The sequence below is a fragment of the Schistocerca nitens genome, chromosome 10, assembly GCF_023898315.1.
Source record: "Schistocerca nitens isolate TAMUIC-IGC-003100 chromosome 10, iqSchNite1.1, whole genome shotgun sequence".
NCBI lineage: Eukaryota > Metazoa > Arthropoda > Insecta > Orthoptera > Acrididae > Schistocerca > Schistocerca nitens.
In genome coordinates, this window is record NC_064623.1 from 28,057,420 (window position 1) to 28,082,980 (window position 25,561).

General features: G+C 43.9%; 1 protein-coding gene across 1 annotated transcript in view; it reads right to left on the reverse strand.

The window, feature by feature from the left end:
* Window positions 1–2,321: 2,321 nt before the first annotated feature.
* LOC126210351 (uncharacterized) overlaps window positions 2,322–25,561 on the reverse strand; it is a 116,261-nt gene continuing 93,021 nt past the window's right edge. Inside the window, exons 3-4 of the mRNA XM_049939565.1 lie at window positions 14,201–14,502; window positions 2,322–3,078 (exon numbers count right to left, since the gene is read on the reverse strand). Of these exons, the coding sequence (XP_049795522.1) occupies window positions 2,964–3,078; window positions 14,201–14,502 (417 nt within the window). The 3' untranslated portion in view covers window positions 2,322–2,963. The remainder of the gene's footprint in view (window positions 3,079–14,200; window positions 14,503–25,561) is intronic.

Genomic DNA, 25,561 nt, shown 5'->3' on the forward strand with positions numbered 1-25,561 from the left:
AGCTGTGCCCTTCACCATTTATACCCCATCTTTGTAATTGTTCAAGCTTGACTTTATGAAAGGCCCAAGAAAGTTCTTGTTGGTTGAAGGATTTTACAGCATGATACAAAAACTCAAAATACAATATTGCAGTGCCCTTGTTATTCCAAATTATGATACAATGTACCTTCGGACACACATGCATGTTCGAAGGAACAGGCACTGCTCTGACTACACCCATTATGAAACAAGTTAAATGTATTTGCAATTGTGAATACAGACAACCATTAGCTGTAGAATGGAATAATGACAATAAAAACTTGTGCTGGACAAGGATTTCCTGCTTATCGTGAGTGGTCACTTTACCACTTGGCTACTGGTGCACGACTCACAGCCAGATGCATACTTCCATATGTCATCAAGCTGTACTTGTATATCCATTATGTATATTCCTGTACAGGTGAGATGTTTTATTTGTAAGTTGCTTGCTGGGTGTTGGTGGATAAATACGATATTGCAGTGCCTCTGATATTCGGAATTACGATGCAGTGTTCCTTTGGACATGGATGCATGTGTGAATGAAAGGCACTGTGGCAACTACAGCTGTTATGAAATACATTAAATGCATTCACAATTGTGAATGCCGACAACCATTAGCTACGAAAAATTGTGCTAGACCAGGACTCGAACCCAGATTTGCCACTTAACATTTGGCTATGGGATCATACATAATGATGTACAAGTGCAGGTTGTAGACATATGGCTGATGACATATGGAAGTTTGGACCTGGCCTTGAGTCATGCACGGACAGCCAAATGTAAGGTGACCATTCATGATAAGCGGGAAATCCGGGTTTGTGTCCCAGTCCAGCACAAATTTTCATTCTCGGCATTCATTCTACAGCTGATGGTTTCCCATATTCGCAACTGCGAATACACTTAATATATAAAAACTCAAAAAGTGCTGTGCATGAGGCACAGTTTGTAAACTGCTTGTGTTTCCTAACAAATAACTGCCCGTCACACCTACATTTGTGGTGATACCTCGATAAACAATACACCATAACTGTGATGTGTCCACGGTAGAGTTTACCACAGTTTGCAATTGATGACTGACTGTCCAATATGGGGCATTACAGGTATTTTCAGGCTTGTGTTTAATGCATGATGTGGAGAGGATTGGTGGAGAACCTGCTACACACCCATGGCAAACAAAATGATTTATAACTAAGCTTTCAGTCCTCTCAATGGATTTTCCAGCACATTACTGCAGTGCTGGAGTACCTGCAGTTTGTATTGTCCATGTATGAGGCCTCTTCCAACCTTGACTGTACAAGGGCTATTCATAAATTAACCTCCAATTAGCTATTAAAAAATAAACAAATGCTTGTAGTTTAATGAAATATGTGTAGTTGGAAAAGGAGTTTTAAAGGGTACATTGTGTGTCAGCTCTTTGTTGTGTTTCTCAGTGTGTAAGGAGCAACTGAATGAAATGGATGGTGTTAACTGTGTCTCTTGCCACTTGTGGACCACGTTCTGTCATTCACTTCCTGCAAACAGGAAGAGTCGACACCATCATGATTCACTGTCAGTGGTATTGTACGTGTGGGAGTGGTCTTGTGAGGGAGAATATCACCCCCAAACATAACTTACCATCTCTCCAACATTTAACATTCTACAGATGCCCTAGAGTTTAATAATAATAAAAATTAGATAGATAAAATATTTTAATATATCATAATAATTTGTTTGCATCAGTGGTTTGCTTCACTGGAGGAGAGAGGGGGTAATCGTGAACATCACCCACTCCCACACGTGGTTGCTGATGTGATATTAGGGCAGAGGTTTCTTACAGAAGATACAGGGAAGGATGCTATTTTGAAAAGAAATGTCTTATGAACAAGATGATGACTCTATCTTGTTACTTTGATTGTTGGTTTCATCTATACTGCACTTTTTTTATGTGTGTGTTGTTGCTGAATAAATATATTTTAGAAATGAGACTCTATTCTAAAAAGTAAGAGTTATCAAAGAAGACTTACAGTTATAATTTTTGTTGCACAGATTAATTCATTCCAAAAGAAATGTATAGAAGTTTGAGCAGCTGAATTAATCCTAACTTGTATTTAAATTTATTCTTTGAGGCGATCAAACAATAGATAAATTTAAATTTCGAAACAATTGCTGTTTCTCTCATTCCAAATGTGTTGGCAGTGGCGCATATCTGTATTTCTTATTTTTTGCACTTCTATCTCTCCCTTTTAATTATCTGTCTGTGTTTTTTGTGAAAAGAGACACTCCGTGGTGATTCTTACGAGTATATTTATTTTTAATTTGTTCAGTACAATATGCATACAATAAATTCCCCAAAAACTATTTATAACAATAATGGAAAATTCTGGATGGAAAAATATATAAAATAAGGGAAAGGCAATCACGTACCTGTAACAGACTGATGTGAGGAGCATAGAAACATGTAATTGAGTCCTGTTATATGTTCCAATGTTCCACACATCAGTCCATTATAGGTGAGTGGTTGCTTTGCTCTCATTTTACCTATAGTTCAAACAGCTATTTCAAATTACAAGAATAGCATCCTGCATCTTTTAAAAGTCTAATGAGATCTGTAAGTTTCTAAATATGTTCCAATTTTTTTGAGAGTTAATAATATTTTTATTACATGAGATTCACTACTATAATGTGTATACTTCATGCTACTCTCTTTCTTAAATAAATGGATGTGGAACAACAGTGATGAATCAATAGTATAGTATGAAAATATTCTGTTGAACTGAGTACATATTTGTTTAGTGTCTGCACACATCACGTTTTGGTGTAGTCTTGTGTGAAAGCTATAATAGACTCCAGAAAGTGTGTGGCACAGGTCGAGAAACACAGGCGACAACCTGCCAAGCCACCATCACAGAGACAGCAGCTGCTTTCACTGAAAGTCTTGCGCTTCTGAGATCTGCTGGAGGAGGGTGCTACTTGTCAGAACACTTGTAGCGTTCCGCGCACAATCCTCCTGACTTGCCGAACTCCACTGCTGTCCTCATTCCAGATACAATTTCTTCATAGCGAGGGTTGTATCCCATTACACTGGAACAGAAGGTACTCAGTGACACAATTTAATTTAACTGTAATTTACAGAATTAATGCTCTTCTTTTAGATGTATCATAAACTGCAAAGTGGCTCTTCTAAAATAGCCTTATAATAAACACAGAGAAAACAAACTGCAGAAAAAACTCCATTTATAAAGAAACCAGAAATAGTGAATTTCACTGAATTCCTTGGGCCTTGGGTTTAAGATTACTTAAAATGAGGTGAACATGTGAACTATGTAACCAATAAATTTTGTACCACATGTTATTTTATCAAAATTTTGGCAGGGTTCACAACCAAAGATTACACAGAAATGTGCATTGTGCACAGGTAGACTCATTCTTAAGATATGGAATTCTTTTTGGGGAAAGTCTCATGCAAGCATAAGGTGCCTTAAAACATAAAAAAGGATTATTGTGACCCTTGAAAATATATCTCACACCAACTCACACAAACTATTGTTTAAAAACTGTAAGTCCTTATACTGCCTAACTTGTATTTCTTGGAGATTACATTATTTGGGAAGAAAAATTGAGAGAATAGAGGCCAGATTTTCATACAAGCCAGGATGCTCACACATAAAGTACCAGACAAAATCTGTAACTGGATACAGAAAATTAACATACTAAGCAAACTGGACCATTAAAAGCAGAGATAGAGCTTTGCGACACATTATGTGACAACATTAAGGGAAGACAAAAAATTGTATGCTTCAAAACAGCTCATAAAATGTACCTTTTAAGCAAGTGATCTCGCAGTTAGATAATTTTTAATGACATAAATTATTGTGTGTTGGTACCTTTCCAGTTGCTACTGATGCTGATATTTTAAATACTTCATAAATATTTTTTTTATTTTTAGCAATGGTACTTTTTTTCCTGAGGCATGTAAACTGTAAAGTTGTAACATCAAGTACCAATTACCTTCCTTCCCTTCCAACGCCCTTCATCCAGCCAGTGACGGATCAGAACAAGTACAGTATGGTACTTCTCCTATTTTCATTGAGAATGAACAAGACTGTTATATAGGTTATTTTTGTGATGAGTTTACCATTCACAAAGGCATTTTTAAGGCTACTGCAAGATCCATCCTCCCCTCCCTCAAGGTGAAATCTGTTCACCGCTTTTGCCTACATTCTGTTGTAATAGCTTGGATAAATGTGACACTGCATTTCAATGAATTTGCACTTCATGCATCCAACAATCATGCAGTGAACAGATCTGGTGCCTGAGAACATATTAACAATGTCAAAGTCCAGGAACACGACAATAACAGTCCTTGACTTCAAGAAGGCCTACGTCACCATAGACAGGAAACACTCTGCAACACGCGGGAAGAAATGAAGGAAGATAAAAAGACCAGAAAGCTAATGCAGTTAATTTGAACAAATACAACATCCAAAGTTAAATTCTTGGGAGAGATCTCAGAATCATTCAAAATCGAGACAGGAGCGAGAAAGCGAGATGGCCTGTCACCCATTCTATTTAATCCAGTTGCAGAGAAAATAATCAGGACATAGAGCTAAGGAGTCAAGAGGGGAAAGATGAAGAGACACAAGGGAAGAACTGCCAACACAAAAGTCAGGCCTGTGCTGATGATATGGTCATCATAATAAATAACAAAAAAGAAATCAAAGAAGCTTTGGAGACACTACACAAAATTGCAGCCAAAACAGGAGTACAGCTTTCTCATGAAAAAGCATAATACATAGACACAATCCTCAACGGAGAGACACTGGTAATTAGGTATGGAAAGATAACACAAGTAGAAAAATTGAAATACTTCAGAGAGATTACACAGAAAACAGGACTGAACTTGACATCGAATGAAGAAAGGATCACTAAACTAGAGAATACGTACAGACTCGTGTGGAATCCCTACAAGAAAAGAAGTGTCTTCATCACTGTTAAACTGAGGCACTATAATACAACAGTGTCATGAGAGGCCTGATACATCTCAGAAACAATACCAATCGAGGGAAGAACAAAGATGAAGAATATAGAGAATCAAGAGAGGAAAGTACTGGAAAAATCTAAAGAGCAACTGAGAAGAGGGGACCTGGCTAAAGAGACTGACAAATGGTCTGTGTAAACAAACAGAAATGATTACAAATAACATCAGGAGATGTACACGGGATGAATGAAGACAGTCAGATCAGTAAGTTTTTTAATGCAGTAATGATTAATACAGTGAAAAGCAACTGGGTAAAGGAAGCCACGGAATATCTCAAGAGACTGAACATATATATAGTGTATGGGAGCAGATGCAGGAGTCCATCACTGCCATTCACGACGAGGTCCCAGTTGAGGTGGGATAACGTTGGTTATAGAGTGAGAAGTGTGTATCTCTGTTGTGTGGATGATGTGATGAGTGAGTGTACAGTGAAGTTTTGAATTTGTGTTGTTATGGATGAAGGGAGGGAGAGAGGAAACCTGGAGCTAGCACACAGCCTACTCCTTTCGAATAGCACCGAGTGGTTGCCAAGCTTAGTTAGTTAGTTAGTTAGTTACGTGTTCCGTAGATCATTTGAATGACTGCTTTATCAAAATGATATAGAATGAGTCAGTTTACATGATATGTATACGTGATTAGTATTAAGTATGAAATTTTCACTCTGTAGCAGTGTGTGCGCTGATACGAAACTTCCTGGCAGATTAAAAAACTGTGTGTCGGATCGAGACTCGAACTCGGGCAAGTGCTCTAACGTCTACCGAGTTTGAGTCCCGGTCTGACTCACAGTTTTAATGTGCCAGCAGTTGATTAGTATTAACATTAATGAACACATTATTTTTAATCCTACTCGTGCCATTACACTTAAAAACAAGGAGCATTTTTTAACTTGCTAGCAGTTTTTAATACAGGATCCACTGAGCCTCGTGATGCCCTTTAAGGAGCTGCTTGGCTGGTAGGAGCAGCTCAGCAATGTGGTAAGTCTGGAAAATGGATGGGAGGGTGGTGTGCTGACCACCTGCTCCTCTGTACAGCATCTGCAAGGCAGAGGATGACACGACAGCTGGTAGACATCCCTTGGGCGTTCACGGTCTGGATGAAGAGCTAGTTACCAGTTTTTAAGTAGAAATTCGTCAGTGGAAAAAAAGGAGTTGTCAAGGAGAAATGATTTCAAGTTAGATTTAAAACTTGCTTTGCTACCTGTCAGACATTTTACGTTATTGGGCAAACGAGCAAAAAATTTTGTTGCCGAATATTACCTATATAGTGCTGTTAGCACTTTTTAATTTGGTACTGTGAAAGAAGTATGGTCTACAGCTGGCTTTCTATATTTTTGGAGGAGGTAGTATGGACCAAAACAAGAAAAAATATCCAGTTAATGTGGGCTCAAAAGTGCATGCATTATGAGCACTTCCTCATCTTCACTACTGTGAAACAAATCTCTTCTGCTGAACAAGTGCACATAGTTTCTAAGCTATACATTTTAAAGCCCATGTTTACCAGACCCTTTTGCCTTGAGTGATCGTCCCTGTCATATTCCTGTCATAATATTCCTCTGGGACACCCTGTATCGACTGTATCCATGTTGTTGTTGTTGTTGTTATTATTATTATTATTATTATTATTATTGTGGTCTTCAGTCCTGAGACTGGTTTGATGCAGCTCTCCATGCTACTCAATCATGTGCAAGCTTCTTCATCTCCCAGTACCTACTGCAGCCTACATCCTTCTGAATCTGCTTAGTGTATTCATCTCTTGGTGTCCTAGGATTTTTACCCTCCACGCTGCCCTCCAATAATAAATTGGTGATCCCTTGATGGCTCAGAATGTGTCCTGCTAACCGATCCCTTCTTCTGGTCAAGTTGGGCCACAAATTCCTCGTCTCCCCAATTCCATTCAGTACCTCCTCATTAGTTACGTGATCTACCCATCTAATCTTCAACATTATTCTGTAGCACCACATTTCGAAAGCTTCTATTCTCTTCTTGTCTAAACTATTTATCGTCCATGTTTCACTTCCATACATGGCTACACTCCATACAAATAATCTTTCAGAAACGACTTCCTGACACTTAAATCTATACTCGATGTTAACAAATTTCTCCTCTTCAGAAACGCTTTCCTTGCCATTGCCAGTCTACATTTTATATCCTCTCTACTTCGACCATCATCAGTTATTTTGCTCCCCAAAAAGCAAAACTCATTTACTGCTTTAAGTGTCTCATTTCCTAATCTAGTTCCCTCAGCATCACCCGACTTAATTCGACTACATTCCATTATCCTCGTTTTGCTTTTGTTGACGTTCATCTTATATCCTCCTTTGTAGACACTGTCCATTCCGTTCAACTGTTCTTCCAAGTCCTTTGGTGTCTCTGACAGAATTACAATGTCATCGGCGAACCTCAACGTTTTTATTTCTTCTCCTTGGATTTTAATACCTACTCCTAATTTTTCTTTTGTTTCTTTTACTGCTATCTCAATATACAGATTGAATAACATCGGGGACAGGCTACAACCCTGTCTCATTCCCTTCCCAACCACTGCTTCCCTTTCATGTCCCTCGACTCGTATAACTGCCATCTGCTTTCTGTACAAATTGTAAATAGCCTTTCGTTCCCTCTATTTTACCCCTGCCACCTTCAGAATTTGAAAGAGAGTATTCCAGTCAACATTGTCAAAAGCTTTCTCTAAGTCTACAAATGCTAGATACGTAGGTTTGCCTTTCCTTAATCTTTCTTCTAAGATTAATCGTAGGGTCAGTATTGCCTCACGTGTTCCTACATTTCTACGGAATCCAAACTGATCTTCTCCGAGTTGAGCTTCTACCAGTTCTTTCATTCGTCTGTAAAGTATTCGCGTTAGTATTTTGCAGCTGTTTCCTTGTATACTTTTAAAACTGAGAACTTTTATTTGTACACATACCCTCAAACTATTTTGAATAAAATACCCCATGTGGAACCACAATAAGGACAGACCTGTGCGTGAGTGGAGGAACGAAGAGTACCTAGCAACTGAAAAAAAAAGCGCAGGTCACTCCCGTTTTCAAGAATGGCGGATGCACATAATTACAAGTCCACATTGTTGACTTCAATCCGTTAGAAAATTATGGGACGTCTTTTACGTTCAGGTGTTATAACGTCTTTGGAGAACAAAACCTCCTCTATAAAAAACGACATCAATTCCGCAAAGACCTCCTCTATAAAAATCAACATCGATTCCGCAAACAGAGATCTTGCGAAACTCAGCTCGCTCTGTGCCTCCATGAGATCCACAGCATTGCATTGTAGACATCCGCGCTCCGCTTGATGCCGTGTCTCCCGACTTCTGGAAGGAATCTGACACTGCCCCACACTGCCACTTAGTGGAAAAAATACGAGTTTATAGAGCATCGAAAGAAATTTTCGACTGAATTCAAGACTTTCTTGTGCTATAACTCAAAACACACAACACATCGCTCTTAACGGCACAAAATCGACAGATGTAAAGATAATTTCGGGGGTAACGCAAAGAACTGTGACAGGACTGCTACTGTTTACAATGTGCATAAATGATGTAGTAGAAAGCGTAGGATGGTCTTCAAGACTAATCGCACATCATACCGTTCTTTGCAACGAGTAGCAACGACAGAGAACAGTAAAGGTTTGCAAAATAATCTACAGTGGATTGGCGAATGGTGCAGGATCTGGCAGGACACCTTGAACGTCAATGAATGTACCATACTGCGTGTACATAAGAGAAGGAAGAGAGAAGATCCAATGAAGAGCGGCACGTTTCGTGACGGAATCGCTTAGTCGACGCGAGGGCGTTACCCAGATGGTCAACGAACACCAGTGGCAGACCTTGCAAGAGAGGCGTTGTGAGTGACAGAGAGGTTAACTATTGCAATTTAGAGTGAGCACTCTCCGGGAAGAGTTAGACAACATATTACTCCCACCTATGTACGAGGGTCACTCCAAAAGAAATGCACACTATTTTTGTAAAAAATACAGTTTCCATTCTGCATGTGTGAAAGTTTTACAGTGTGTAGACACACTCTTCCCGCTTGTTTTCAAACTCAGTTCAACCTGTTCCCGTGAGTGGCGCCGACACAGCATGTCTTCGAGATGGCTGCTACACTTGACGTTTGTCAGACGCAACGTGCTGTCATAGAATTCCTGTGCTGTGAAAACGAGACAGTGGGAAACATGCACAAGAGGTTGAAAAAGGTGTACGGAGATGCTGCTGTCGATGGCAGTACAGTTAGTTGGTGGGCAAGCAGGTTAAATGAAAGTGGGCACCGCAATATTGAGGACTGTCCTCGCAGCGGCAGGCCTCGTACTGCACACACTCCAGACAACGTGCAGAGAGTTAACGAATTGGCGACTGCTGACAGACACATCACAATGTACGAATTGTCATGCTACGTTGCGATAGGGGAAGGAAGTGTTTGCAGAATACTGAAAGTGTTGGTGTTAAAAAAGGTTTGTGCCAGGTGGGTTTCCAGGATGTTGACAGTGGCTCACAAAGAAACAAGAAAAACGGTATGCAGCGAACTTTTGGAACAGTACGAGAATGATGGAGATGAACTTCTTAGAAGAATTGTGACAGGCGATGAAATGTGACTCCATCATTTTCCACTAGAGACGAAGAGGCAATCAATGGAGTGGCATGATGCAAATTCACCTAAGAAAAAAAATTCAAAACCACACCTTCTGCTCGAAAAATTATGGCTACGGTTTTTTTCGATTCCGAAGGACTTTTGCTTGTGGACATCATGCCAAGTGGAACCACCATAAATTCTGATGCATATGTGACGATACTGAAGAAACTTCAAGCTCGACTGAGTCGTGTTCGACCACACCGGCAAAACCAGGATGTTTTGCTGTTGCACGATAATGCACGGCCACATGTAATTCAAAAAAACGTGGACACGATCACAAAACTCGGATGGACAACATTAAAACACCCGCTTTACAGTCCTGAACTGGCTCCATGTGACTATCATCTTTTTGGGAAACTGGAAGACTCTCTTCGTGCAATAAGGTCTGAAGATGATGACTCCCTTGTGCACGCTGCCAAACAGAGACTCCAACAAGTTGGTCCAGAATTTCACCGTGCGGGTATACAGGCCATGGTTCCAAGATGGCGTAAGGCAGCTGAGAGGGATGCAAATTATGTGGATAAATGAAGATATTGTTCCTAAAAGATGTATCTACACACTGTAAAACTTTCAAACATGTAGAATAAAAGATGGATTTTAAAAAAAATAGTGTGCATTTTTTTTGGAGTGACCGTCGTATATCTCGCTTAATGACGACGACGAGAAAACTCAAGAAATTAGGGCCAATACAGAGGCTTACCAGACAATCACTCTTCCCACGCGCCATTCGCGAATGGAAGAGGAAGGGGGGGGGGGGGGAAATCACTTAGTGGTATCAGAAGTACCCTCCGCCACACACCGTTAGGTGGCCTGCAGAGTATTGATGTAGATGTAACGTAAGCGCCTCAGCATTTGGTACTATTTATGAGGGGCAGTCAAATGAAAACGGAACAATCGCCACAGAGGGCTCATGGAATTGTTGCATTCGATGGTAATCACCACACGTCAAGATATTTATCTCACTGGGAGACGAGACGATCAAGTCCTGTTTCGTAGAACGCTATCGGCGATTGACGGACCCACAACGGCACCCGTTCTTACGCTCCCTCGTCTGACCGAACCTGACGTCCACTCGTGTTTTCCTTCAGGTCGCCAAAGATGTGAAAATCACACAGTGAAAGATCCGGGCTGTACCAGAGGATGGCGCAGTGCTTACCAACCAAATCGCCGAAGCATAGCATTTGTCGGATTGTGTTCTACGCTCGAGGAACTTGCTTCCATGTGATCGCCGGAGTCCGTGTAATGAGCGGGTGAGGAATGAAAGCTACGTCTACTATACAGCTGTCTGAAGACTAGAGGAATGGCAGGTGTTAGACGTACGACACTACACTGAAGAGCCAAAGAAACCGGTACACCTGCCTAATATCGTGTAGGGGCACGCAGAAGTGCCGCAACACGAAGTCGCATGGACTCGACTAATGTCTGAAGGGAACTGACACCATGAATCGTGCAGGTTTGTCAATAAATCCGTAAGAGTACGAGAGGTGGAGATCTCTTCTGAACAGCACATTGCAGGCCACCCCAGCTGTGCTCAATAATGTTCATGTCTGGGGAGTTTGGTGGTCAGTGGAAGTGTTGAAACTGAGAAGAGTGTTCCTGGAGCCACTCTGTAGCAATTCTGCACATCTGGGGTGTCGCACTGTCGTGCTGGAATTGCCCAAGTCCGTCGGAATACACAATGGACTTGAATGGATGCAGGTGATCAGACAGGATGCTTACATACATGTCGCCTGTCAGAGTCGTATGTAGACATATCAGCGGTCTTATATCGCTCCAACTGTACACGCCCCACACCATTACAGAGCCTCCACCAGTTTGAACAGTCTCCTGCTGAGATGCAGGGTCCATGGACTCAGGATGCTGTCTCCATACCCGTACACGTCCATTCTCTCGATACAATTTGAAATGAGACTCGTCCGACCAGACGCCATGTTTCCAGTCATCAACAGTCCAATGTCGGAGTTGTCGGGCTCAGGCGAGGCATAAAGCTTTGTGTCGTGCAGTCATCAAGGGTACACGAGTGGGCCTTGAGCTCCGGAAGCTCATATTGATGATGTTTCGTTGAATGGTTCGCACGCTGACCCATGTTTATGGCCCACCATTGAAATCTGCAGCAATTTGCGTAAGGGTTGCACACTTCTGTCATATTGAACGATTTTCTTCAGTTGTCGTTGATCCCGTTGGTGCAGGATCTTTTTCCGGCCGCAGCGATGTCGGAGATTTGATGTTTTACCGGATTCCTGATATTCACGGTACACCAGTGAAATGGTCGTACGGGGAAATCCCCACTTCATCGTTACCTCGGGGATGCTGTGTCCCATAGCTCGTGCGCCGACTATAACACCACGTTCAAACTGACTTAAATCTTGATAACTTGCCAGTGTAGAAGCAGTAACAGACCTAACAACTGCGCGAGACACTTGTTGTCTTCATTCATCTGAATACACATACCTATACCAGTTTCTTTGGCGCTTCAGTGTATGACAGCTAGACGAATCCACCAGACCAATCCGCCAATAACGAAGGTGATAATCCAACAGCCGTGTGCACCTGTGATGTGGCACTATGGCGTTCCCCTACCGCAGCTATGACAGTCTCGAAACGCAACAACTGTGCGGTCACGCGCCGTCTTACGGTGGGTGTTCGGTTTCCACTTGACTACCCCTTACACTTTTGTCATGGGATAGGGGTATGCACATATACAGATGGCGGTAGTATTGCGTACACAAGGTATAAAAGGGCGTTGAATTGGTGGAGCTGTCATTTGAACACAGGTGATTATGGCAGCGCGACGGAAATTAATGAGACTTTGAACGCGTAATGGTGACGCATAGGATGTACCATTTTGGAGATGGTTAGGGAATTCAATATTTCAGTCATTACCTCTCACCATCGACAACGCAGTGGCCGACGGCCTTCACTTAACGACCGAAATCTGCAGAGTTCGGGTAGAGTTGTCAATACTAACAGACAATGAATATTGGGTGAAATAACAGCAGAAATCAAATTGTGACGTGGGACGAGCGTATCCGTTAGCACAGTACAGCGAACGACCGACGCTGGTGCCTTTGCTGGCAGCACTACATCGCCCGCAGCGCTTCTCCTAGCCAACCACGTCTGTTGGACCCTAGACGACTGGAAAACCTGGTAAACTGTGGCCTGGTCGGATGAGTCCTGATTTCAGTTGGTAAGAGCTGATGGTAAGTTTCGAATGTGGCGCAGACCCCACGAAGTCTTGGACTCAGGTTGTCAACGAGGCACTGTGCGAGCTGGTGGTGGCTCCATAATGGTGTGGGCTGCGTTTGCATGGAATGGACTGGCTCCTCTGGTCCAAAGGAACCGGTCGTTAACTGGAAATGGTTATGTTCGGCTAGTTCGAGACCATTTGCAGGCGTTCATGGACTTCACGTTCACAACAACGATGAAATTTTTATGGATGACAATGCGCCATTTGTCTGGGCCACTATTATTTGTGATTGGTTTGAAGAATATTCTGGTCAATTCGAGCAAATGGTCTGCCCATACATAACACATTTATGAGATATAACCGAGAGGTCAGTTCGTGCACAAAATCCTGCATCTGCAACACTTTCGCAGCTATGGGCGGCTGTAGAGATAGCACGGCTCAGTGTTTCTGCAGGGGACTTCCAACGACTTGTCAGGTCCACGCCACGTCGAGTTACCGTACTACGTCGGTTAAAAGGAGGTCTCACAATATACAGGGCGAGTCAAAAGACCTTGGACACCTTCATAAGTTGGAAGATTAAAGGGGAAATTGAAATGTGATGATGGGAACATAGGTTTGGCGTGGGGCCGCAACTTCTGGAGTGAATGTCATTCTTGGCCGTCATCTTGAAATTCGCCATTTTGGATTAGAGTCATTTTTTTAAAAATTCGAACGGAGGTGTATGACACTTCAAATAACACTCGCTTGAGCTCTGGAATTTAGTGGTGTAATTTCTTTTTGTCTATCTTGTACAGTTTAGAGGTTATTAATGTTCAAAGTTGGGAAATTATCTTCATACCGACTGCTACAACACATGTTCTACGTGTTGTCCATCCCGAGACATGAGACGGTATCGAGGTAACTTTGAACATTAATAACCTCTAAACTGTACAAGATAGACAGATTACGCCACTAAATTCCAGAGCTCAAGAGAGTGTTATTTGATGTGTCATACACTCCCCATTAAAAAAAAATGTCTCTAATCCAAAATGGCGGATTTCAAGATGGCAGCCATGAATGACATTCACTCCAAAAGTTGCGGCCCTACGTCAAACCTATGTTCCCATCACCACATTTCAATTTTCCCTTTAATCTTCCAACTTATGAAGGTGTCCAAGGACTTTTGACTCGCCCTGTATTAGGAGGCACCCCGTGACTTTTGTCTCCTTAATGTATTTAAAACTAAGCCTGCTCTGTCACTTTAACTGAAAAGCTTTTATGTAAGTCTGTACAGTTATTACTGTTGCTGGCTGTACGGTAAGTGCTGCCTACAGCAAAACAAATAAGAACAAGAAGAGAGTACCCGGGGAAGGACTTGACGGCGGCGAGCGCGGCGGAGGCGGCGACGGCGTATCTGGAGGCGGTGCTGGGGGCGAGGCAGGCGGTGCGCTGCAGGCACTCGTGTCCGCCCCCGGGGGCCGCCTCCCCGGACAGGAAGGCCAGCGCCAGCGCCAGCTCCGCCTCCGTGACGCCTCCGTCGGGGGCGGTGGCCGCGCGCCCGTAGTGGTGCTTGCCCAGCAGCCCGAACGAGAAGATGCCCGCGCCGAAGAGCAGCGCCTTCAGCACCAGCAGGATCAGCAGGTTGGTCAGGTTGAGGCTCAGCACCTGCGCACCGAGCAGCCACCGTCACATCTCGCAGGCAGCGGCCGGCCGGGGACCACGGGGCAGCGAGTCCCCCCAAAAATACACTACTGGCCGTTGAAATTGCTACACCACAAAGATGACGCGCTACAGTAGCGAAATTTAACCGACAGGAAGAAGATGCCGTGACATGCAAATGATTAGCTTTTCACAGCATTCACACAAGGTTGGCGCCAGTGGCGACACCTACAACGTGCCGACGTGAGGAAAGTTTCCATCCGATTTCTCATACACAAACACCAGTTGACCGGCGTTGCCTGGTGAAACGTTCTTGTGATGCCCCGTGTAAGGAGGAGAAATGCGTACCATCACGTTTCCGACTTTGATACAGGTCGGATTGTAGCCTATCGCCATTGCGGTTTATCGTATCGCGACATTGCTGCTCGCGTTGGTCGAGATCCAATGACTGTTAGCAGAATATGGAATCGGTGGGTTCAGGAGGGTAATACGGAACTTCGTGCTGAATCCCAACGGCCTCGTATCACTAGCAGTCGAGATGACAGGCATCTTATCCGCATGGCTGTAACGGATCGTGCAGCCACGTCTCGAACCCTGATTCAACTGATGGGTACGTTTGCAAGACGACAACCATCTGCAGGAACAGTTCGACGACGTTTGCAGCAGCATGTACTAGCAGCTCGGAGACCATGGCTGCGGTTACCCTTGACGCTGCGTCACCGACAGGAGCGCCTTCGATGGTGTACTCGGCGACGAACGTGGGTGCACGAATGGCAAAACGTCATTTTTTCGGATGAACCCAGGTTCTGTTTACAGCATCATGATGGTCGCATCCGTGTTTGACGACATCGCGGTGAACGCACATTGGAAGGGTGTATTCATCAACGCCATACTGGCGTATCACCCATTGTGATGGTATGGTGTGCCATTGGTTAAACCTCTCGGTCACCTCTTGTTCGCATTGGCGGCACTTTGAATAGTGGACGCTTCATTTCAGATGTGTTACGACCCGTGACTGTACCCTTCATTCGATCCCTGCGAAACCCTACATTTCAGCAGGATAATGCACGACCGCATGTTGCAGGTCCTGTACGGGCCTTTCTGGGTACAGAAAATGTTCGACTGCTGCCCTGGTAGCACATTCTGCAGATCTTTCACCAGTTCAAAACATCTGGTCAATGGTGGCTGAGCAACTGGCTCGTCACAGTACGCCAGTCACTACTCTTGATCAACTGTGGTATCGTGTTGAAGCTGCATGGTCAGCTGTACCTGTACGCGCCATCCGAGCTCTGTTTGACTCAATGCCCATGTGTATCAAGGCCCTTTACGGCCAGAGGTGGTTGTTGTGGGTACTGATTTCTCACAATCTATGCACCTAAATCGAAAATGTAATCACATGTCAGTTCTAGTATATTTGTCCAATGAATACCCGTTTATCATCTGCATTTCTTCTTAGTGTAACAATTTTAATGGGCAGTAGTGTATTACGAGGGCTGTTCAGTAGGTGATGCAACACTTTTCTTTCTCGGGCAGTTTTGGTTGAAAAATGTGCGGAATGTCGTGTGGGAGGGACGTCGTGGATTATTGTCGCTTCGGCTCCTATAGTTTCATGAGCTTGCGAAAGGTGGCGGCGCTCAAAGTAGCCTTCAAAATGGCGTCCGCAATGGTGTTGCGTTCCAGGCGGAGAGATGGCATTGAGTTTCTTTTGCCGGAAAACCAGGGCACCGCGCACAATCGCAAGTGCTTGCAGAATGTCTACGGAGACCTGAGAGTGAGCGAAAGCACGGTGAATAGTTCGGCGAGGAGTTTGGGTCATCCTAACGAGGAGGTCGCTGAATCCTGACCAATTTCTGCCATACTGGCCGACTGCACACAGCTGTGACTCCTGTAGTTTTGGAACCTGTGGCCGAGCGGTCCTAGGCGCTTCAGTCCAGAAACCCACTGCTGCTACGGTCGCAGGTTCGAATCCTGCCACGGGCATGGATCTCCGTGATGTCCTTAGGTTAGTTAGGTTTAAGTAGTTCTAAGTTCTAGGGGACTGATGACCTCAGATGTTAAGTCCAATAGTGCTTCGAGCCATTACAACCATTTTTGAATTTTGGAACGTGCGGACACTCTCATTCGAGGTGAGTCGACGGGTCACAGTCAAACAACTCGTTGCACAACTGGATGCCACTGTTGGTAGCCCTGAGACACTCGTTCACCAGTTGGAGTACACAAAGGTGTGTACTGGATTCTCAGCGAGAGAACATAAAGAGCAACGAAGTACCATCTGTGCGAAATTGCTTGCGTGTTATGAGTCTCACTGTGACAGTTTTTGTCGAACATCATCGCAGGCAATTAAACATGGGTTCATCACTTCGGACCGGAGATAAAATGGCGATCCCAGAGTGGCGCCACACCACCTCCCCTCCGAAGAAAAAGTTCAGTGCCGCACCCTGAGCCAGTGAAGTGACGGCAACCGTCTCCTGGTGCTCTAAAGGGGCTTTTGTTGCTGTTGTGGTCTTCAGTCCAGTGACTGATGCAGCTCTCCACGCTACTCTATCCTGTGCAAGTTTCTTCATCTCTCAGTACTTACTGCGACCTACATCCTTCTGAATCTGCTTAGTGTATTCATCTCTTGGTCTCCTACGATTTTTACCCTCCACGCTGCTCTCCAATACTAAATTGGTGATTCCTTGATGCCTCAGAATGTGTCCTACCAACCGATCCCTTCTTCTGGCCAAGTTGGGCCACAAATTCCTCGTCTCCCCAATTCCATTCAGTATCTCCTCATTAGTTATGTGATGTACCCATTTAATCTTCAGCATTCTTCTATAGCACCACATTTCGAAAGCTTCTATTCTCTTTTTGTCTACACTATTTATCGTCCATGTTTCACTTCCACACATGGCTACATTGCATACAAATACTTTCAGAAACGACTTCCTGACACTTAAATCTATACTCGATGTTAACAAATGTCTCTTCTTCAGAAACGCTTTCGTCACCATTGCCAGTCTGCATTTTATATCCTCTCTACTTCGACCATAATCAGTTATTTTGCTCCCCAAATAGCAAAACTCATTTACTGCTTTACCCGATTTAATTCGACTACTCCCATTATCCTCGTTTTGCCTTTGTTGATGCTCATCTTATATCCTCCTTTCAAGACACTGTCCATTCCGTTCAACTGCTCTTCCAGGTCCTTTGCTGTCTCTGACAGAATTACAGTGTCATCAGCAAACCTTAAAGTTTTTATTTCTTCTCCATGCATTTTAATTCCTACTCCGAATTTTTGTTTTGTTTCCTTTATTGCTTGCTCTATATATAGATTGAATAACATCGGGGAGAGGCTACAGCCCTGTCTCACTCCCTTCCCAACCACTGCTTCCCCATGTCCCTCGACTCTTATAACCGCCGTCTGGTTTCTGTACAAATTGTAAATAGCCTTCGCTCCCTGTATTTTACTCCTGCCACCTTCAGAATTTGAAAGAGAGTATTCCAGTCAACGTTCTCAAAAGCTTTCTCTAAGTCTACAAATGCTAGGAAAGTAGGTTTGCCTTTGTTTAAGCGGCAGGGTCAGTATTGCCTCACGTGTTCCAACGTTTCTACGGAATCCAAACTGATCTTCCCTGAGGTCGGCTTCTACCAGTTTTTCCATTCGTCTGTAAACAATTCGCGTGAGTATTTTCCAGCCGTGACTAAAGGTGTTATACTGTTTGATTTCATCCCTCACGGTGCAGCCATCAACTGTGAAGTGTATTGTGCTGCCCTCAAGAATTTAAAGTACGGACTACAGCTTGTTCGTCGTCACGAAAATTCAATCGATCTTTTCCGTGGCAACGGAAGGCCTCACGCAAGTCTACGCACCTGAGAGGGGCTCACAAACTTCATAGGTCTGTTCACCTTTATCAGCCCTACAGACTGTATGTCGCACCTTCCGACCTACATCTGTTTGGCCCAATGAAGGATGCACTCCACGGCAAGCAGTACGTGGAAGACGGGGAGGTTATTGCTGCAGCAAGACATTGGCTCTGACCTCGACCAGTAGAGTGGTACCGTGCAGGCAAGCAGGCTGCCCCAGTGAGACGTCGTAAGGCTGTCCCGTCGAAGAAGGATTTTGATGAAAAATAGGGTTTTGTAGCCAAAAGAAAGGGGAATAATATGGCGTATTGGAATCCTGAATAAAACGAACCTGTTTTCAGACATAAAAGTGTTGCACCACTTACTGAACGCCCCTTCTATTTATAAATATGGCGAGTGATCATAACGTCCTGTTACCCTCTGTGCATTATATAGATGGTGCCGAATTGTTGTTTCTTATACATGAAGTTCATGGCTGGTGAATCCACTTAAACTGTAGTGGAACGGATCATTATGAGCACTTGGGCTCACGAACGACCCCATACATGAAAAACAGTGAAAGATATTCAGCACGATTTCGCTCTAAGGTTTCAGGAACTTCCCCCACCAAAACGAGCACTTTAACAGTGGAAGGAATAGCTCTTTGCACCTGGTTGCATAAAACGTAATTCCCACTTAGGACCACTACTAACGTGACTGGAAACGTCTGTGGAGGCTGTAGCGTCTGTCGAAGTTTCGCCAAAATATTCCATTAGCAACTGGTCACAGGAACTTGACAGTGCCATAATCGACATTACAAAAACACGTGAAGAGTGATTGAAGTTAAAGGCTTTAAATCTTCGTTTCGAAATCACTGAGTGATAATGACATACAAAATAGCGTCATGCTTGTGAACCAAGCTCGATGTCTTTAAGACTCTTCCTTCAAGGTGGGGAGTGTTTTTCTTGGATCAGAGTGCAATATATCACATTGGAAAAACGAGTGGCTACACATGGTGATCAGCATAGCTAGGGACAGGTTGAGATGGATAGAGGAGGGGATGGACAGAGTGAGCGGTAGAAGGATATAGTTAGAGGAAGTGGAGCGGAAGACATGGTCAGAGAGGGGGTGTGGAGGAGATGAAGAGACAGAGAGAGTGGCGAGGAGGAGATGGACAGACAGAGGGAGGAAGATGTGCATACAGAGAGGTGGAGGAGGAGGTGTATTCAATGTATGTCTCACTTGCGTATGTGGGTGAAGACGTGGGGAAATGACTAGTCACAATGGAAAGCGTTCTCAGTTGAAATGTTGCATCACTGCTTAGCACACCACAGACATTGTAGCTTGGGGGAGGGGGGGGGGTGGCTATCGCCAGAGCATGTGGTCATGTGTGAGGGGCAGTGACCAGTTCGGTGGTGCACGAGGTTCACTTCATCCTGCCCGAGTGACTGGTAGGAGGAACACCACGGCTGGATGGTTGTTTTCAATGACTGCAACTTATTGTCCCTCAGTGGTAACCACTCCTCCCACATCTACATCTACATCTACATGATTACTCTGCAATTCACATTTAAGTGCTTGGCAGAGGGTTCATCGAACCACAATCATACTATCTGTCTACCATTCCACTCCCGAACAGCGCGCGGGAAAAACGAACACCTAAACCTTTCTGTTCGAGCTCTGATTTCTCTTATTTTATTTTGATGATCATTCCTACCTATGTAGGTTGGGCTCAACAAAACATTTTCGCATTCGGAAGAGAAAGTTGGTGACTGAAATTTCGTAAATAGATCTCGCCGCGACGAAAAACGTCTTTGCTTTAATGACTTGCATCCCAACTCGCATATCATATCTGCCACACTCTCTCACCTATTACGTGATAATACATAACGAGCTGCCCTTTTTTGCACCCTTTCGATGTCCCCCGTCAATCCCACCTGGTAAGGATCCCACACCGCGCAGCAATATTCTAACAGAGGACGAACGAGTGTAGTGTAAGCTGTCTCTTTAGTGGACTTGTTGCATCTTCTAAGTGTCCTGCCAATGAAACACAACCTTTGGCTCGCCTTCCCCACAATATTATCTATGTGGTCTTTCCGACTGAAGTTGTTCGTAATTTTAACACCCAGGTACTTAGTTGAATTGACAGCCTTGAGAATTGTACTATTTATCGAGTAATCGAATTCCAACGGATTTCTTTTGGAGCTCATGTGGATCACCTCACACTTTTCGTTATTTAGCGTCAACTGCCACCTGCCACACCATACAGCAATCTTTTCTAAATCGCTTTGCAACTGACACTGGTCTTCGGATGACCTTACTAGACGGTAAATCTGCGAACAACCTAAGAGAACTGCTCAGATTGTCACCCACGACATTTATATAGATCAGGAACAGCAGAGGTCCCAGGACGCTTCCCTGGGGAACATCTGATATCACTTCAGTTTTACTCGATGATTTGCCGTCGATTACTACGAACTGCGACCTTCCTGACAGGAAATCACGAATCCAGTCGCACAACTGAGACGATACCCCATAGGCCCGCAGCTTGATTAGAAGTCGCTTGTGAGGAACGGTGTCAATAGCTTTCCGGAAATCTAGAAATACGGAATCAACTTGAGATCCCCTGTCGATAGCGGCCATTACTTCGTGCGAATAAAGAGCTAGCTGCGTTGCACAACGATGTCGCATGGATTTGCCGATTGAGGTATCCCATCGGGCCTGATGCATTCCTCTCAAAAAGTGGAGTGTATTTCCGCTGATCGTCCTTGCTGTACTCGTATTTTCGACAGCATTGGGGGCGCCATGACAAGGATAAATATGAGTTTTGTTGCTGCTCATTTCACTCGCAGCAATTTAAGCTCTCCTCCTACATTCCTGCCTCACCACACACTAGGAAGTCGCCACATATTCGGAAATAAACAGCCAAATACTTATTTCATGCTTTGTTTCCTGCTCAGAGGGAAACGTAAATAAAATCGCGTACTGCAGAATTTACTTGTGTTACATCCATAAGAAGGTCCCAAAATGTGTTAAAAACACTAAGACAATAAAAAAACCCAACAAATATTAGCAGCCACTTTCTGCGTGTCTGTAATCCACGTCTTTATCTACTACACTGAGCGAAGACGTGTCATTCGTCTTTTGTGCCGGCTGACTATCATAGTCTCTCTTGAAGGCTTATATTGTTGATGTATCATTAACTGAAATTTAATTATAAGGTTGACGTGTTTGTGATAAATGTTCAATACGCCGTTCCCTTGAAATAGCATGCTAGTAGATCGTCATAATATACAAGTCAAAATGGCGTCTCCGAAATTGACGAAGAAACGAGTACAGCAAAGACCATCAGCATAAAGATACTCCTCTTTGTGAGAGGATACTTTAGGCCCCAAAGTCTACTAGCTCAGCTGCGTGTCACGTAGGGTGTTCGTCCTCAACGCACACAGGCTCCTTTGACTGTGGATACGTGAGAGTCGTGTCCTATGTGTATTTGTAGAGCGTAGCTCACTACGATGGATGCGTGTATTATGAAAGGTTAAGTTTGAGTTGTTTGATGACGAGAGAAGGGAGAGGTTGAAACCATGTTCCGGTACATGAATAGGAAAAATGGGGCTGGCGAGCTGCAGGTCGCAATCCGACGGACGGATCACCGTCAAGTGTCACTTGCCCTCACTTCAGGATACGCTGCGGGGAAGTTTGCAGTTTAATCCAGGACACTGGAGCAAAGGCTGGAACTTTGTGACACCATCACTCCTTCCCTTGCTGTCCAAATGCCAGTAGTAAAAATTTCATCCAGCACCTGGATTCAAATCAGCACACCTTTGAGTCGAGCTCCACAGAACAGTTAGTTACTTTTTCCTTTTTTATGTTTCAGACTTTAATAAAGATCTTTCACAAGTCACACTAAAAAATTAAATCAAATCCTGTTACACATATAACAGCAAAGTAAATTTTAATGTCAGTGACAACCATTTCATTGTCATACCACAAATAATATAATATTTCTGTATTACTTGAAAGATATATAAACGTAAAACTATCCTTGCATAACATAACGAAACAAATAGACAACTTAATGAAGAATTTGATTTGCAATCCCACTGCTGCTTTTTCATCTGGATATGTCTTTTCGTATGTATATGGCATTCATCGATTCTTATCACCCATTCGTACCTTGTACATTCCAGCTACCTGGGAGATCTAGGGGTGGGGGTAGGTGTGGGTGTGGGGTTGAGTGTGGGGGGAGATATGTCTTCAAACATACTCCGTAAGAACCTAGAAAAAACTGTCGGTATTTCAGACTACACACGATCTTCAAACGTCGTTTCTGTAAGAAGGTTCAAAAGTCCAGTACTTTCCTCGGGCCATCACTGAACAATTTGGGCACTGTCTCGGCCTCGAAGCAACTTTACTGCACTCGTTTTAGTATGTGGATTGTACATCCCAACTCGGAAGAACACAATCTCTGGTCCAGCGTCGTGTTGTCCCACTCCAAGAAAGAAAGCGATCATTTGTGTGCCCAGACTCCACACTTCTGCTGAGGGTCCACATTTGAGGTGATGTTCATCAACGTCCAAAGTTTGGCATTGATTTCATAATGGTGAATCCGTCAAATGAATAGCGTGGAGTCTGGACTGGGTCACATTTTAACCACTAACCATTAGGTAAGACATTTCGCGTGTCTCTGTGTCTAAGGAAACATGGTGCATCGCTCGCCATACCACATGCCAAATGATATGTGAATGCCTCCTCTCAATAGACTTGCAAAATCGCCCGATCGTTAGTGTCCTATAGATGTCGCAAGCTGTGGTTGGCGTGGTTTCCATCTGAACATAGCTGTTTTCGATTAAAAAAAAAGCTCTTGTACGTTGAAGTGATTTCAGTTATCAATAATTTGAAACTTTTCTCCGGTCCCTTGAAAAATAATTCATAAATAAAAAAAATCGAGTTTTTGGCTCCCTCAGTAACGAAATTGTAGTGACAAGGGCCAACACTTTATAATTTGAAGTCACGGCTCCCACTTCTGTGATTCCTGCTGAAGACCCGCTACTGCTGTGATTCTCAGTACGACCTAAGACCATCAGTCATTATTTTCTACGACCTATAGCCCATTCTGTCTACAGTCTGCTTTCATACTGTTTTACAGTCAATCCGTGTTTCTAGAATCTGTGAAGCGCCATGAGTGCTTGAGGGAACAAGTGTCTTTCAGTTAGCAAAAAAAGGGTTGTTACTGAAGCTGTGCATGGAGTATCCGGAAACAGGACTTCCATAAGCTGCTTGTTTTTGAGAGAAAAGTGCTTCGGAAGATCTTCGGTCCGGTTCTGGATGCAGATACAGGGGAATGGAGGATCAGATACAACCGAGAGCTTGAGGAACTATACCAGCAGCCCAACATAGCAGGAACTCTCAAAGCCAAATGAATGCAGTGGGCCGGCCATGTGGCCCGGATGGAGGATCACAGATGGCCTCGGAAACTCCTGGACTTCACATCTACAGGAAAGAGACCGACAGGGAGACCCAAGAAGCGTTGTAGGGATGGACTCCATGAAGATTTAAACCAAGTGTCAATAGATGTGGACGAATGGCGTATAGCAGCAATGGACAGAGTACAGTGGAGGAGGAAACTTGTAGATGCGTGCGGTCCACTGGGCCTGATCACGTAGTAGTAGTAGTAGTAGTAGTAGTATTGAAGCTGTGTAGTGTGGAATTTCGGAAAAAGGTGCTGGAAAACCTTTCGCTATTTTACAATCTACATTGTCGATGATTTTAAAAAATAAAAATCGTTCAATCGGAAGATAGGTACAAAAAGGAAAAGGCCAGGCCACGGCGGATTTCCCCGTCTTGAGAAGTGCTTGCTGAAGTGAATAAATCAGTGTAGAGGACAAAATGTTCCCGGGAGTGGCTTCATGGCGCAGGAAAAATCCAAGTCTTCTGCGCAGTCTCTCTGGACTGAAAGAATTCCGGCAAGTGAGAGGAGGCTCTCAAATTTTAAAAATTGTCACTCCGCCACCTTAAAAAAATCTGCGTAGGGAGTGTCAGCGTGGACAATTTCCTTTGTGTTGAATGGTTTGACGAACTAACACGACTTTTGAGTGGCAACGCCCAACGCAACATATTCAACACAGAGGAAACCGAACATTTTTTATAAATGTCCTCCAGATCGCGTTATAGCATTCAAAGACGAAAAGTGCCACTGAGGAAAAGTGAGCGAGGGCGGAGTTACTGTCCTTCCAGCGTTGAAGGACAGTAAGGTGGGTACCGAATCGAACATATTGTTTGAGTTTGTCTTATAGGTTTAATTATTCGCTGGCCAGTGGCGAACACATCTGCTTGAAATCGGTTAAATAATAAAGACAAGTCCTTTCCTCCCGCCATCTTCTTTGTTTAGTAGAGATAACCGGGGTGTGGTGCATTATCCTGCTGGAATTTGAACTTTGCGCCATTTTTCTGGGGGAAAATTCAAACTTCGAACCAAAATCCACCATCTTGATTGACGTCATCATTCGTTTCATTCTGTATTTCTTTCAGTTACCTTGAGTACTATACTGTAGCAGCTCTTCCTATGTATGGCCAAGTTCCATTGAGCTCTGTTATTTGGCAGTGAGACATCATGTGAAAGTTACTTTCGTCCTTAAGTTTTGCACATCTATTTACATTGTTTGCTTGACCGAGCAGGATAGTAGAGCTTTCTAACGTGCCTTAAGTCACGGAATTCGCCTGCTTGCAGCGACACAATTATCGACATGGACGACTTCTGGAGAACCACAGACAGTGGCATGACGACCTGTGTCGCGGCTTCCCTTGATGCGACAGCAGCGCTGGACACAGGAGTCGTGTTTTCAGAGGATTCCTGGCTTCGGCTGGAGCATCACGACGTACATTACTGTGTATGGAGGCTCTGAACAGAACGAACTTTGCAAAGTTGCAACCGTCATTCTCATCTACATCTACGTCTACATCCATACTCCGCAAGCCACCTGACGGTGTGTGGCGGAGGGAACCTTGAGTACCTCTATCGGTTCTCCCTTCTATTCCAGTCTCGTATCGTTCGTGGAAAGAAGGATTGTCCGTATGCCTCTGTGTGGGCTCTAATCTGTCTGATTTTATCCTCATGGTCTCTTCGCGAGATGTACGTAGGAGGGAGCAATATACTGCTTGACTCCTCGGCGAAGGTATGTTCTCGAAACTTCAACAAAAGCCCGTACCGAGCTAGTGGGCGTCTCTCCTGCAGAGTCTT